We start from the raw sequence: 16,359 nt of genomic DNA on the forward strand, positions 1-16,359 counted from the left end.
AAATACAGAAATGGGACACATAACTGAGAGTGCGCCTTTTAGTCCGGTGCGCCTTATGGTCGTGAAAATACGGTATGTGTTTAACTGAAACATGGCTGCAGGATCGACTCTCAGACTCCAGCATCGCTTTCAGGCTTTCTGACCAGCAGACAGATACTTAAAGAAGACCAGAAAATTCAAAGGAGGAACTCCTTTCTGAGATTATTTCAAAGAAAAGAATTCTTCATAAAGGGAAGAATATCATTGACTACAGCGAGCGTCCTCCTCTGACACAGTGTCTTCAGTCAGAGGCTTTTACAGATCCAGTGCAGGACAGACCTGTACAGAAGATCAACATCTAAACCGGTTTAACCTATAATTACTGCAACATTTAATTTTTATTTGGGTTTGATCGAGAAATTTTGAAATGAATTGAATTTGCAGTAGAGTACATGTATGAATGTCTGGAATATGTTTGAGTTTAAACGATAAAATGATCCACTGTGATATTGGATGGATCACTGACCCTCCTGGACTCATGAAATAGGACCCAGCTGCTGCCTGGCTGTTTATGCTTTTAATGTGAGGATGCTTTAATGGAACTGGAGAGAAGAGACAGCTTGTCTGATCTGCTACAGCCTGTAAAAACTTACAAGTTTGAGATTAAAGATGTTTTTTTTTTTTTTTTTGTTGCCTGATCAGTGACATGAATAAAGTTGAAGAATTAGGAGAACAAAATCACAGAACTAAATTAACTGCAGTAAAGTTGGTTGTATAGGGTGATTTAGTCAACAGGGTGATTTTCCAAAAGCAAAGGAAAGCAGGAAAGTCATTTTTCACAGCACTGTACATAAAATGTAAAAAATTCAAACACATGACATGAGGTTCTGTTTTCCATTTTCTGCAGATTTTTAATCAGCCACCAGCAGCATCTGGTGATGCTGGATATGTGTGTGAATGAGATGAATGAAAGTCCAGAGATCTGCCAAACAGCTGAGATCATTGAGACAGTCACAGATTTAGTGAATCGTGATCATCATTTCAGAAACCAGCAGCCCAGACAAACCCATTCAGCTGCCGTGAAACCCCGGCGGACACGTTTTTATTAAATCTCCTCATTATGGTGCCTGTGGGTCTGATGAAAAGTCCTTCCCCAGTGAAAGAATGGACGCTTCTACTGACACAGAGGAAGCTGCAGACTTAACAAGGTCTCCTGATGCCTTGAAAGCAACAACTGAGAAAGAGCAGATCTGCACTTTTTCCTAGAAGTGATATATCTCTCAGACAGTTGAAGAGGCGTTTAACTGCCTCAGGGAAACGGTTAAAGAAAGACCCACAGTTACATAATGAGAGCTGTGCTGATGGGAGATTTAGTGTAGGATTGCAGCACATCATGCTCTGTTAACTCACTATTTTTACCTGTCAGGAAAAACTAATATGAAAGCTCTGAAGGCGCTCAGGAAGAGTTTCAACAAAAGTAGAAGAAAAGGATCTACCAGTTCAAACATGCATGTTATAGATCAGGGCGCTGTGAATGTTAGGGATTGGTCAGACCAACAGCTTTGGGTGTGTGTGGGGGGGGGGGTCAGGTGTATAATAAAAGGGAACACATTCTGCTGGCATATTTCTGCAATTTAAGTTGATTTAGGTTTTAATAAACTGTTTCAGAGGAGTGATCACAGCGCTCTGCATCAGCAGTGCTGTGTCTGACTCCCTGCCAGCTCCCAGATCAGCTTCTCTGATTGGTTGATGTGGCGCGTCCAGCAGCTAAAGATAAATTTTTCCAACTCCAGAAGCTGCTGTCTCTGAAGTGCATCACGCACCTCTGAAACTCAGAAGCTGCGCTGCACCTGCTGTTAAAAATGCTATTAGCAGGGATATTAGATTCAAACTACTAAATAAAACATTACTAAGTGTTGTAGATTTCTCCACCTGGTGTTTGATTGGAGGACTTTTCTGGGATTTTCTGCTGAAGAATAAAATAAGGGGTAAAGGATCATCACTAAACTCGGAATGCTACTGAAAAACCATCACTTTACTGCAGAACGTTGGTATCCACACCTTACCCTCTTGCGTAGGTTGCATGTGAGGACGAGGTTCCGGGAGAAGGAGTTAGCGAAGGCAGTGTAAAACTCCAACACTTTGAGAAGGGCTTCCCTCCTGATTACATGAAGGTCACAGTAGGTTAGGGCTCGAACGTTAGCGCAGGCATGGGCTAGGTTGGTTTCCTTCCAAAAGACATCTCCAAAGACATCGCCTTTACCTGAGGGTGCAGAAAGCAACAGAAACAAAACATAATTCAATACAAGCTTTTTGGAAACATCAATGATATTATTCATTACATCAATTATGCAGTTCATTTAACCTTTAGCTGACTAGTTTTCTAATAGCCCTAATCCCAGCGATGATCTAATCTGGATTGCTATATCGACAGCTATCTGCCGTAGCTTAGATTTCACCCTTCACCAGAAGGGTCACGATAAACAATAAAGCTTTGCTAAAGTAAAAATAAAATAATACTGCAAAAAGGATTTAAAACGGCAGGTTGAAAAAAATAGAAATGGGAGAAGAAAGTTACCTTTTAATTGTTTTGTGTCACGATTAGTTTGGAGTTTTTTTTGAGGACCCAACCAAATGCATAGGCTGACAGGCAGGGGTGAGTTCTTTAAAGATTTAATGAATGACAACTTAAAATTAAAACACAAACCAGAACCATGGAGTCATCAGGGGAAAACCATCACAAGGAGCCAGGGTGAGACAAAGTAAGACGAGGAACCAGCACTGAGGGACTGCAGAGGGAGTGATTTATGGCTGACTGAACAAAGGCAGGACTAACGAGCTGATAAGGAGCAGGTGTGAGTAGAGCTGATGAGGAAGCCAAGGGAAATGAAAACACAAGGGGGCAACAGCGGACAGACAAAGAAAAACCTAAGAAACATAAATATATCCAGAACACACCAATAAAGCTAGAAAACAAGGAAAAACCTGGATGAACTTGAAACTGAAAACTTAGAGAAAACCAACAGAACCAAGATCGTTACAGTTTTGATAGCAGATGGCATTTATTATTATTATTTAAAATTATGAACTTAGAAATAGGATTTTAAAATACATTTTGCAGTATTTAATAATGGATTCATGAATATATGATTTACAGTTCCTGTTTAAAAAATACATTGATATATGCCATTAAAAAATGCTTTTTTTTAATTGGATCTTTAATTGTATGATTTAAATGTTAAATTTTTAAACAGTATGTCTTTGTTTTTCAATGTCCTGGTCCTCCATACTTTACCTGTCTGTAATTCTGTAATAAAACGTTGTTTTAAAAATCTTGAATCATCTTTTTGTATTCTTTGTATAGCTTTGATTTATAGCTCTCTAAGATTTAAATGTATTTAAGGAGTTAAACCTTGACAAATTTATCCATAACTGGAACACAACAAAAAAAAATTGGAAGAATGTTTAATGGAAACTCTTTGTTTTCACCTTCTTTCTAGGGTTTATATTGCATTGATGATATTTCCAAAAAGAGCTTTGGCAAATAAAATAGCTGTAAAAAAGACATTTGCATGAACCATTTCGCGTAAACCAGGTGTTGGCATTTTGCGGCTCCAGAGCCGCATGTGGCTCTTTAGTGCCCCACCTCGCGGCTCCATGGAGCCTTTTCAGAATTTATGAAAATGGAAAATAATTATTTTTTTTTGTTTGTTTTTTTTTTTTTATAAATCTAAACAATAAATGTAAACATTTCTGTCAAGGAATATTTGCATCATATCCTGCAGCAGGTTTCAGCGCGGTGCCAGGCAGGTGGCTGCTGTAAACAGTAAAAGTAAAAAGTTGTGGCTGTGTCTCAGGTCATGGATCCCATAGGGAAAAAAGGAAGATAGCTGATAAGAAAAGAGGATTCAAAAAAGAATAAAGCGAATCATTTGCTTTCATTACCAATGAGGAAGCATGTTTGCTTTGGAATGAGAAGTTGTCTAATTAAAAAAAAAGTTAATTTGGAAAGGCATTTCCAGGGAAGGCTTGCTAAATATGCAGCCCACCACCACCAGGCTGGGAGGGAGGGAAAAAAGAGTGATTGCAGAACTTCTGGATAAATTAGAGGAGAACAAAGATAGATTTAAGAAGAGGATTGCATCTCCAAACTCCACTACTTCAGCTAGTTTGGCTGCAAGCATCGAAAACCGTTCTCAGATGCAACAAGTAGCGCTCTAATGCAGGAATGGGAACTTTCTTCCATTTTTTTCCCGAAATCCTAAAAATATAAATCACACCAAGGAACACTGGTGATGGAGGATGTGGGATTTCAGAGTTAGAGAGTCTGCTCTGATGGATGTCAGTTCCTGCTTGGTTCCTCAGGACTCAATAAACTCCTCCCAACAGAAACACATCCACCATAGAAAGATTCCTTTATCCTGTTTCTATTATAACATCAATGAGACAAAACCTAAACTGTGCAATCAAGGGTGGTGCAGCGGCGTACGGTGAGAGCATTCACTGCTCCTCCCTCACCTCATGGTACTATGGAGTTGAAACTTGAAGCACCAAATATGGTTCAGCAGAGTCACATGATATAATGTAATGTAATGTATTTCTGAAGGCCTGCTTTGAAAAGTTCAACCACAGTCAACGTCCTAGATTTCAGGACCAAGCAGAACGATAACTAACAGCTGACAGATCGGGGGCCAGGATAAACCACTCATTAAATCCTTTCCTAATCAGGTTGGATTTAAATCAGACTGATTCTTGTTCATTACTTTCCTGTCACTGTTTTTTTTTATGATTTTTAGTTCCACAAATCTGTAGAAGTGATTTTTTTTAAACATTCTAATACAAAAAATCAGCATGAGAAATATAATGAAGGCTATAACAGAAGGACACATGACCAGATCTCACCGACTCACACAGCATGAATTAAAGTCTGTCTTGACTTTTGGGTTCAGTACAAGTAACTATCATAGATGCTTCAATTCAAGATGTTCAGATTTGTTTAAAATGATGTGGCTTTCTGTTTAACTGCTCTTTACCACAATGTTCTCTGCCACCCCCTCACTCTGTTTCTCACAAACCTTTTGAAACAACTTTCTAAATCCTTATGCATCATTAATAAAAACTCAGCCTCTGTTATTCTGGTTTTGGACCCTATTTAATCAAAAACTAAAACCAAACATGACATAGATAAACAGGATACAAAGTGATTTTCCCTAATCATAAATGTTGTCAGTGCAGTGATTACATGGATTCTGGCTTGTGTCCGTTTGAGGTGCTGGCAGTGAAGGACAGTCATTGTCAAAGCAGCCCCTGAGCTGCTCACCAGACCTTTGGTGTTTTAATGACTGCTTCTGTTTTTTTCCCTCTTACCAACTGTTATCGCCGCTGAGCTGTATGCAGAGTTTGTGTTATTATAATGCTGCTCTCTCCTCGTCTCTTTACAGCATTTATCATTTAAATAAAGACTTAGGGCTTGTCTATCTTTTCCTGTCTAGTGTTTAGGACTTTAGAAAAAATACAGGTGATATGCTGGACTGTAAGGTAAGAGTTATTTCAAAGGGAGATACTGTATTACCTGGACCATTTGATAACTGGGAGACCTTGTGGTTTTGTTCTGATGCTGTTCTGATGCCCAACATATCCATAACAAAAATATGCTTATTAGAAGGTGTGGGCATCCCCAGATTCACCCTACAGTGCCCAGGGTCAATAAAGAGGCCAGCCTTTGAGGGGCCCGACCCCAGAGGCCATAGTGCCGAGGTCCCATGGTGCCACGGCAGCGAGCCCATGGATTCAGCCGCCGGTCATGCCAATTTTGGACCCGGATGAGCACCATGGTCCAGGGGTGCACTGTGTCAGCCACATGGAGGTGACTGACTACATTAACTTCTGTGTAGATAACACATCACTACCAGAACAATAAAATACTCGTGACTTCCTGAAAGCTTTTGTCTTTGACTATCTAGATGACATTTTGATATTTTCAAACCCTCTTGCCTAACATCAGAAACAAGTCAGCCTCGTTCTCCAATGACTTCTTCAGAACCACCTTTACGTCAAGGCAGAGATACGTGAGTTTTAGAGATCCTCGGTTGCTTTCTTAGGTTACATCTTCGAGGGTGGGCAGGTACGTGCATACCCAGCTAAGATCAAACTAGTAACTGAAGGGTCCACTCCTGAGAACCGCAAACTACTCCCAACGGTTCCTAGCCAACCATGATTCATACATACTACAGCCAGATAGCAGCTCTACTCACAGCACTGACCTCAACCAAATCACCCTTCTCTTGGACCCCTGAGGCAGAAAATGCCTTTCAGAACCTTAAGTCTATGCTTACTCAAGCCCCTGTCCTTACACAGCCCGACCCCAAACAACAGTTCATCCTTGAGGTAGATGCTTTAGATTTGGGAGTAGATACTGTACTATCCTTGAGTTATGGACCTGACAACAAGCTCCACTCTTGTGCCTTTTGCTCCAGACGATTAGCTCCTCTGGAATGGAACTACGACATAGGAGACAGACGCCTGAACCTCAGAGAGTCTTGTTGGTCCTTGTTCTTCAGATTCAACCTTTCCAGCTCCTACTGACCTGGGCCCACATCAAGCCAGATGCCCTGTCCTGCCAGTTCTCTTCTAATGACATTACACCAGAACGCATTACTATCTTACCTCCCAGCTGCATCATTGGTTCTGTAACCTGGGAGGTTGAGGAGATAGTCAGCCGAGCCCTACTGAAGGAACCTAACCCTAGACACCAGCCTGAACCTATTACTTATATCTCTTCTACAATCTCTTCCAGAGTTATCCAATGGTTTCATACCTCAAAGTTCTCCTATCAACCTGGTTTGAGTCAGACTACAGCCTTTATCTTGGGAGGTTTGAGGGGGTTACAGGGATTATGTTTGTGGCTGGGTTATTTCTTTATTCTTCAGGGTCTTCCACCAGACTCCTATGTGTTGCTGGGCTGGATCTGCACCTCCAGCTCATAAGCCTTATTACCTGAGCTGTATAAGCGTGGCAGGACTCCAGTCACACTTTGCCAGAGTGTTGCACAAACATGGTAACTCTCAGTTCCCTGTTCTAAGAGCGCCTCTGCAAACTACTTTCCTGAGGCACCTCCAAATAACCAAGAAGTTAACTGGATTTATCTACTGGACTTGAACCGGCCTACCCACCAAGCAGTTACAATACTTCTCTCAAGATCACCATTTACCTGAAAGAACCAAACTCACCACCACTGAGTCACAGCCACAAATCCATACCTTACTCCCCTTTCCCTGGCAGACGGATTCCCTCGCACATATAAGCTGGTTGCCAGCTGCATTCATTCCCTCAGTCAGTCTGTTTTAATCCTGTGGTCTGTTTTTAGGGTACCTGCCTCCCGTTCCATCCCTGCAGTTCCTGATCTCCCCTTTACCTTATTCCCTCCTCTTCAATAAAAACAGTTATCTGATTGTCTCCTGGGAGTTTTCTTTTTGCATGTGGGTCAGAGGTCTTAACAAAACCATGACAAGAACAGGGTCAAAGAGTATCAAGCCTCACAGTGTCTTCTGTGGACTGATATCAGGGTTAATTATCAGACATAGCTTGTTTTTATCCTACACCTAGAGCTCTAATTTTTACAGTGATATAAGGTAGTGTGAGTTACATTAGCCAACACTGAGTCTAAAGATGAACAATCATCCAGCCTGGAGCTTCTGGCTGCTAATCTCAGCTAGCTGATGCTGTGGTTTCGACCGGCTCTGCAGCCAATCCTGGTCCACCAGCCTACATTAGATCACATACCAAGGATGGCGATCACCTCATCGTCCTGGATGACCTCCAGGGACCCAGATACCACAAAGCAGAGGGTGTCAACGCTCTCCCCAGAGTGGTAGATCAGGTCCCCTGGTGCACAGTGGATGGTCTGGAACTCCACAGCCAGAGAGCGCAGGCAGCCGTCGCTGGCCAACCTGAAGGCTGGATGTTCATTGAACACCTGGATGTGATGGAGGGAGACAACGGAGGTTAGAGACTGGGTCCGGTTGGATCAAGACCTTCTGACTTCATCCACATTGGAGTTCCTAAATAAATAAACTTCCTGTGGCTCTCTTGTGTCTACAGCGGGTGATTTTATACATGTCATTTGACCTTAGAGTGGACTCCTGATGATGTTTCCATTTTAGGTCAGTTAGAAGACTTTACTTCCATTTACTGAGAACCATAGAAAGTTATCCTTGATCAACACTTCTCTGATCCACTGAAGCAGGTTCTGGTTCTTAGTCATGTTGGACCTCCAGGCACTGGAAATCTGAACACACTCATGTTGCTTTAAACTCCCTCGTGTTCCTTCATTGAATCCGGATGTAGTGAACTGACCTTCCTGAAGCCAGGACATCACACTGTCTCTACTGTTAGAACACAAAAGTTAACTCCTTATTTTGACATTTGTTTTAGAAAATTGTTTTTCACTCTTTTGACAGTTAACAAATTCCCTTTTAAAAAAGTCAGACTAGTTTGATAAATTTTTTTCTGCACCTTCATGACACGAATCAAGACTAATGAACAACCAGCAGTGCCTACATCCTCGACTGTCCAATCGAAGCCACATTACTGATCTTAAACAGAACCAAATGCAGGGGTGTGAATACTTTCAGGATGAACTCTTAAAAAATGTAGTAAAGAAGTTCAACCTCCATACAAAACAATACTTGATCTGAGCAGGTTTGGAGTTCATTTCTCCAGTGCTGACAGTCTTTGATTGGCTCTAATCTCTGAGTCTAATGTTATTGGATCTCCCAAACAGAATCGAGAACCCCAACACTGGACACATACCTTCCTGTTGAGGTGGACACAAATGTCAGCCCGCATGTCTTTAGGACAAATAGACAAGACCTGAAAGGGAAGGAAAAATACTTTAAATAACTGCTGGGTTCTTCAAAGACCAGCAGTTAAAGAGCCCTCCTGACTGGTTTTAGATGAACAAAAGAAACAGGCATCAATACACTGATTTTACAGGGCGCTTTGTTTTTAAAGTGGCAGCAATCAGATGGTCTAAAACTGGACAGGAACACATAGCATTTACTAAATGATAAACATAACAGCAGAGAAAGTTCCATCAACAATGGTTTCATTGTGACCAGAGGTTCCAGGTGGCGCCTCCGCAGGGCAGCCTGGCCTGGTGGTTTGGTTTGGAGTCCCTGTAGAATCACAGCATTGGAAATGATTTCCTGTTCTGAACTTTTTTCACAAAGCAGTTTGGTTTCTACGCCTCTCTGAGGGTTTACGTCTGCATCTCCATTACAAATTTGAGTGTTCTAGATGTTGCTCAGTCCTAGTGAGGAAGATGATGATGCCTTATCAATCATTCATTGAAAATAGTCAGGTGTTTTAGCAGCAATGAAACACTTTAAAACCAGGACTGAATCCACTGGTCCAGTCCAAACAAACCGCCAATAATCTGTGCAATATGGTTTCTAGATAATCTTTTGTTTCACTAGTGCGTGTTTTACATTTTTACTGTAATCTTTCGAACTAAAGCAACATTGAAAGGCTGTAGATAATGTTGTTCGTACTGGAATCCTGTTTCTGCAGCAGGAAGAGAAAATAATTTCAAATGTAAGATGCGGTGTTGGTGAACTTTAGACGATGATGTGAGTAATACTGATGGATCTGCTGCTCCATCCCTCTGGGAGACAACAGGAGATCTTTCTAAAGCTTCCCCCCCGTCCCTGAAGCAGGCAGACATTGAAGGTGAGAATCCTCCCTCGGAGGACGAGATTCAGCGACGGCATCAGGAGCTTTGGAGCTGCAGCTAACTGTGTCCCACATAATGACTCCTAAAGTGACAGAAATATCCACTAATTGGTCCCAGTTCTGACTGCAAAGTATTAATAGATGAGGGGGAGACTGGACCTGTCTAAAGCCTCTTTAAGTTAACATTATCATCTCCTGAAGCACAGAGGGAGGAGGTCCCTCAGTTTGGAGGAAAGCCTGCAAAGAAAGGGAAGCATGGGGCTTGACTAACCAGCATGCTGCTTTCTCATCAACACAGCCAAGAAAATAAGCAAAATCTTCAGCTTCCCTGAAGGCTCAATAAGATAATATTAGAAAATAAAACCTTCTGCCTATTTGGTTTTTAGCTGCAGAGAGAGCGCCTGTGATCTGATAATGAGGATGCCATCTTTGCTGTAATCAGTGTGAGCTGCTGGACTAGAAAGCAGCAAACTGCAGGAGGATGTTCAGGCGCTTCCTAAACCCCCCAGGGTTATTTTCTTACTGCAGTTTTCTGCACAGCATAAAAACTTGAAGGTTTCTTCCTCACTCTAGTTTACCGTCAGATAAAGATCCGCCCGGTGGGCTTTCTTTATGTAGCAGGTTCATCACATGATTTATTGGCTGTGATCTTTCTCTCTAGGGGAAAGGAAACTGAACTTGATCCAGCTGAGGCACAAAGGTTGTTTTCTCTGAAGAACCAGCGTGCAGACTCTGTTTTAAGTAAACCTTCAGCTCATCCATCCAGCCTTACCCTCTCCGTATCGATGCCTTTGGACATGGACCAGGTGGAGACAATGTAGTCCATGACCCGCTCACTGAGACCCTTGGGAACCTGGTAGAGCTTCAGGAAGTCCCTGACATTGTTGAGCATCTCATGGTAGCGGTTGGTGTTAGCATACATCTGCTGGAAGATGGTTGTCACGTTTCCAAAGATGGTGGCGTAAAGAAGAGCTGAAGGCAGGAAAACAATCAGGAGAGATTATTTTGTAAACAGGAGCTGAAACTGGATCTGATAAGATTGAACGTTTTCTTAATCCGTCTTATTTAAAAACACAAACCAGAGATTTAATGTCAAATATTAACACAGATCAGAATAAAGGAGGCTAAACATGAATCCATGCAAAACTTCCATACTCTCATTTATTGGTTTATTTAAACCAGAGTTAATTTCTTCGTAAATGTCATGTGAGTTAATCACTGTTGGTGACCTGCTGTGGTTCTGATCCGGGTGGACCAGTAGATTCATCCATTACAAAAGCTCACTGGCTATTTATTATTCAAAGCTGATTATTGAATTATTATCTATGATGGGTGGTTTATTTCTGCAGATCTTCACTCATTGGTCTGAGCAGCTGGAAGCTAAATAGCACTGGAGCTCCACTCATGAAGTTCTGCTCATGTTCCAGACAAAGAAGCATCCATGGTCTGCAGAACTGCCCACATGATGCTAATCTGACGTCTAAAAACAGCCAGAGGAGTCAGGGTCCCGGTGGAGCTCTCGCTGGGGGTGGTCTGGTCCGGGTGCGGGGTAGGGGGCCGGGCTGCAAGCAGGAACGAGATGGGTTGGTGTGGCGGTGTCACTGCTCCCCTCCCCACCATCCGGATTTTAGAGTCACTTATTGGGTCGCCCCTGGGGCCTTGGATCCCTGGGGCCCAGAGAACTCTGTTAAAGTAATCCTAAAGGTTATTAAAAAGTGGTCAGAGAGGACATGGTTGTGAGGAAATACTGTTATTTCTTCACATTCTATGCCGTATGTCAGCACAAGATCCAAAGTATGAAGATGAGAAGGTGTGTATGTGATGTGAATGTGTCAGCATGGATTTTAAAATCCCCCACTATGATGACCCTGTCAGTTTTTAGTACCAAATCAGAAAGGACCTGGTGGACGATACAAAGTTACAAAAAGAAGAGGTTTTATTGCTTTGAAATTTGGATGAGGGAAAATAAGGGTTAAATGTTCCAAAGAGTTGTAATTATTAACTGCCTTTGGAGTAATCAGTAAGTCATACTGAAAGATTGTTGGTGCTCCTCCTCCTCAGCCAGAACTTCTGAGTGTGTGAAAATTTAAATAAATAGAAGGAGTTGCCTCATTTATGCTCACATAATCCTCTTGCTGCAGCCAAGTTTCTGTAAGGCAACATAAATCAATGTGATTATCACAAATCAAGTCATTAACTAGCAGACTTTTTGAGAAAAGAGATCTTATGTTAAACAGACCGCATTTAATATTTTTGATTATGATTTTTGATTACATATCATGATTCACTCCTTCAGGATTCTTTTCGAGTTTGTTCGATTTTGGCCGTGGGCAAGACACTGTCTGGATGGAGTAATGAGTGGGTAACAGTGGAGAAGCTGCAGAGAGGTGTGTTAAACTACTGGAAAAAGATTGTTTCCCTCCTGTTGCCTTCATGTTCGCAGGTCCGCACGGATGTTTTCTTCCCACTAATATTATTCTACTGATGTCCGAAAACATGAACACATCCACTGACTCTATTCATCCTCTGTTGCTCTAGCGATCCTTCCTTTGGTGCCTAAATGTCTAAAGGTAGTTTGCATCTGAATTTCAAAAATTCTAGATAAAAGAAATAAAACCAACTCCTGTTCTTCTGAATTCTCCTTACTTTAGGAGATGTTCTATAGTTATTACTGCTTGCTTTTATTTTTCAGATCTGCTCCATGTGCTCATGACCACCAGTTTATTTCCTCATCATCTCTTCGTGTTCATTTTATTGCTGCCTTTAGGTTCTTCATTGTTGATCCAGTTCTTGATCCTTTTTTGTTCTGGACTCTGTCAGATTTCTTCCTTGTGTTTCAGTCTGTTCCTGCTCTCCCTCCCTCATTCTCCTTCCTTTCCCTCTCTCTCTGTCCCGGTATTTAAACATTTTTCTTTAGTGTCATTCCTGGATTTTTCCATTTCCTTACTTTATGCCAGACTCTACTTCAGTGGGAGATCAACTCTAACTTCTTTATTAAAAACTTTATTTTTATGCTGAGAGCTCATGTCTGCATTTATGTTCCAAACTATTCCCACTTCCTGACACAGTGAAGTTTGAGAAAATACATAAATCAGATTTAGTCATTAGATTTTCTATACTCAAAATTTGTTTTTCCAGTCAGCGTCTTATGTTTAAGGTGAGAAGAACGTGAAAGGCCTGAGGAGAGCAGTGTGATAATAAACTAATCTAATGATTAAAGCAGTTCTGAAACACCAGGGCAAGTTGAAGGATCTAATATTTCTGCTGTTCATAAGACCGATTCATGTTGAAACCGTACAGGCATAATTATAGAAACCTACAGAAAAGTCCTGACAGCAGCTCTTCCATCATCTGGCAGCTTTTTGTTCTGGTCTAACACCAGTTTGGACAGTTCAATACTCGTAGTCAGGCCGCAAGCTCAGGCTGTCATCTCAGTCCTATTTTTAAAGTCAGGACTGTCCCCTGGGGACCTACTTATTTAAATCTGACGCCAACTTCCCATCTGAGAGCAGAGGGCTGACGGTCAGGATGAAGACAAGCTAAAGTGCTAAATTTCAGCCTATTTATTGGTTGATGGAGCAGCCGAGGGCCCAAACGCTACAGCCAGACTGAACAACGGGAACTTCAGAAAATAAAATGCTAATAGCTGCTTTGATCACAGACAGTTCGGTTGATCAGGCATTAATTGATCTCTGAGTTTGGGGATTTGTATGAAGGTAAATATGTGCCAAAATGAACGAACTTGTGAATTTAATGTGAAAACTTGAGAATGCAATGTGAGAATTTGTACCACAAAAATCTGAACTTGTATGCCAAAATGTTCTGCTGTAAAGAAAAATCGCACATGCTCTCACATCTTCAAACACAAGTTCTTTTTGGCACAAATATCTCGGAAGGAATGTGACAAAAGTCAGAGCGCAGTGTCAACGCGCTGTGTCTCGCGAGAGCGCGTTTGTGTTCTTGAAGCAGCAGATTCAAGAAGCTGTAATGGCTAAATTGAGGTGGTAATGCAAGATTAACATATGCAAAAAAAATATTGATAATTACAAATAAACTATCAATAATCATTTGTCAGCTGTAATTTTATTTGTGTAAAACTAGATGAACACACTAGTAAATAGTTTTTTGTGCATTCACATTAAAATCAGATTTGAGTGAAAATCCTCTTCAGGTGAAGATAGGACTTACAAGTCTAACTTCTTTTTCTACATGGTCTTGCCTGATATGTCTTTTAGTGCAACTTCAAATTCAGTTTGTGTGTGTGCGGTTTTTCTTTACAGCAGAACATTTTGGCATACAAGTTCAGATTTTTGTGGTACAAATTCTCACATTGCATTCTCAAGTTTTCACATTAAATTCACAAGTTCGTTCATTTTGGCACATATTTACCTTCATAGATTTAACCTGAGGACAGAGGTCGAACAAAACACCAGGGAGAGGTCATTTACCCTCAGAGTGTCAAACACAACCTGTGACATTAAAACATTCAGAAACTTTGTTTTGCTGAGTGTTTCTTGACCATAATCCTAATCTACATCTTTCATCTTTGGGTTAGATGGAGAACAGTGTGTGGAGACCTGCATGAAGTAGGATTCATTCATTCAGCAGTAGAGACCTGTCTGATAAATCACACCTTATTATGTCAATATTACGCTGCCAAACTTAACAGTGGAGGTTTCTTCCTGTTCAGAGGGAGTTTTTCCTTTCCACTGTCACTACAAGCATGCTTAGTGTGAGGGATTGCTAAAGAGTCAATGTGTCGATGCAATCAGCTGGTTTTCCTTAGATAGAAAACTTTGAATCAATCTGACTGGATGATCTGGTTGAATAGTCTCTATAAAGTGATCTACGATCACATGATGTAAATTGGAGCTATAGAAATAAACTGAATAGAAATTTTATTGATCAAAGCTGAACGTCATCAGATATTAAATCTAAAGAAGTAACCTTTTTAGGCTTTGATCAGCTTAGAGTGGGTGAGACAAGAATTACTTAAAACTAAAGTAAAGTTTGGACCAGTTAAACCTGAGAAGAAATATATTTAACTGAAAACAGATTCTCTAATTGTTGTAACATTTACTGTATTTGTAAAAAAATGAAATAACTTTGTTGATTCTAGTGAACCCATTTTTTTTTCCTGGTATCATAAGGTTGAACTCCTGATCTTCAGCCCTGCAGGTTTAGTAACATGTAGAAGTTCAGTAAGTTAGCTTCTGTATGATATCCAGCGGATGGAGCTGCCTATGTTGGAAAAAAAAAACTTGATGTGATGCAAACCAAAAGAGGTCAGAGGTAAACCGCTGAAGCCTTGAGAAGGCCGGCCCCCACAGGGACGTTGGACACAGCATCTCTGCTCTTCTCACTGACACACCCACTAATCCCATAGCAGACCTCAGGCTGCCTGGAAAAAAAGCTGAAGGACACTTATTCCCACAAGTTGACTGTTCTTCTAGTCCTCTGAACCACAAACACCTTGGAGTTGATCATATGCAATTAATGTTGACAGATGAATGTGCAGAAACTCTCTGATAAGAACCTTCGCTACAGCCTCAGCATCGGTGCTGGGATTAAACTCCATAGACAGGGTTCTGATTCAGCCATAACATCAGTAGGCGTTCCTAATAGGCTGTTTATGGCCATGAAAAATAATAACAGCTTTCAGAAAGAAGCTGGGCTGGGAGATCTGGGACTAATGTCTGTTTCCAGTTAAACTCCACATGATTCAGTTTAATTACGTTCCAATTACATTATGGTCTGCTATTGATCTTCTCCTCAATTTCACAGCCCAATGATCCAAATAAGTACAGAAAGCCGAGATAATCAGTGGGGGCCACTTTGAGACATCTTTTCCAGCCATTCCTTAGGTACCAATCCTTACATTCACTCAGTCTCTGAACCAGGCAGGTTCTAGCAGCTTTATCTCTGCACTCAGGTCGATTATTTCCATTGATTTTTAACAAACGACTCAGCGATTATGGCAGCTTCACTTTTTTCTCCATCTCTTTCCTAATTCCTGTAAAGCCCTTTGAATTTTCCTTGTACTGAATTGTTCTTTAAAAATGACCTTGCTTTGCCTGAAATAAATACATCCAGTGTTTTCTTGGCTGTAAATATTCTTGGTTCAAAGTTCACCGGTTTGGTTGTTTTCTGAATCCAGTATTTACTGGACATTTTCCTAATGTATGAAAACATCTGTCTGTGATTGGCTGGTTGTTTTTAGCCTCCTGTCAGGCTACCCGACTGATGCCGTCCATAGCAGATATGTTTAATATTATTCCTGCTAAAGAAGTGAGCGTCATCACTGTTCCGTGTCCCATCAGGGACCTGGAGATTCACCAGAACCCTGAAATGAATTCAGTCCGACCAATCTCTTTGTTAGGAATCCAGTTTGTGGCGCCTGGTTCCTGTTGGTCCTCCGACACCTGCGGATGGTTGCATCATTACCGGAGGACTCTTAAGCTGCTGACTGCCACTACCTCGACACCAGAGTGTTTGCCAGTTTTGGGTACTCTAGCCAAGCTGAGTTTTGCTGAGTCAAACTGAGTTTTTGTCAACCTGAGCCTAACCTTGTTGTTTTTGTCTTTGCCTCTCGGCAGGAAGTCATCCTGCATACTGGCTGTATTGGACCTGCTCCCCCTGGGAGGTTCG

The 16,359-nt window shown here is 41.3% G+C and overlaps 1 protein-coding gene across 1 annotated transcript in view; it reads right to left on the bottom strand.

Moving 5' to 3' along the window:
* LOC107084865 (potassium voltage-gated channel subfamily H member 5-like) overlaps positions 1 to 16,359 on the bottom strand; it is a 97,696-nt gene that overhangs the window by 19,493 nt on the left and 61,844 nt on the right. Inside the window, exons 9-12 of the mRNA XM_015374912.1 lie at positions 10,484 to 10,683; positions 8,791 to 8,850; positions 7,762 to 7,954; positions 2,046 to 2,242 (exon numbers count right to left, since the gene is read on the bottom strand). Coding sequence (XP_015230398.1) covers positions 2,046 to 2,242; positions 7,762 to 7,954; positions 8,791 to 8,850; positions 10,484 to 10,683 — 650 coding nt within the window. The remainder of the gene's footprint in view (positions 1 to 2,045; positions 2,243 to 7,761; positions 7,955 to 8,790; positions 8,851 to 10,483; positions 10,684 to 16,359) is intronic.

This window comes from Cyprinodon variegatus, unplaced genomic scaffold, assembly GCF_000732505.1.
Source record: "Cyprinodon variegatus isolate N-32 unplaced genomic scaffold, C_variegatus-1.0 Scaffold110, whole genome shotgun sequence".
NCBI classification, from domain to species: domain Eukaryota; kingdom Metazoa; phylum Chordata; class Actinopteri; order Cyprinodontiformes; family Cyprinodontidae; genus Cyprinodon; species Cyprinodon variegatus.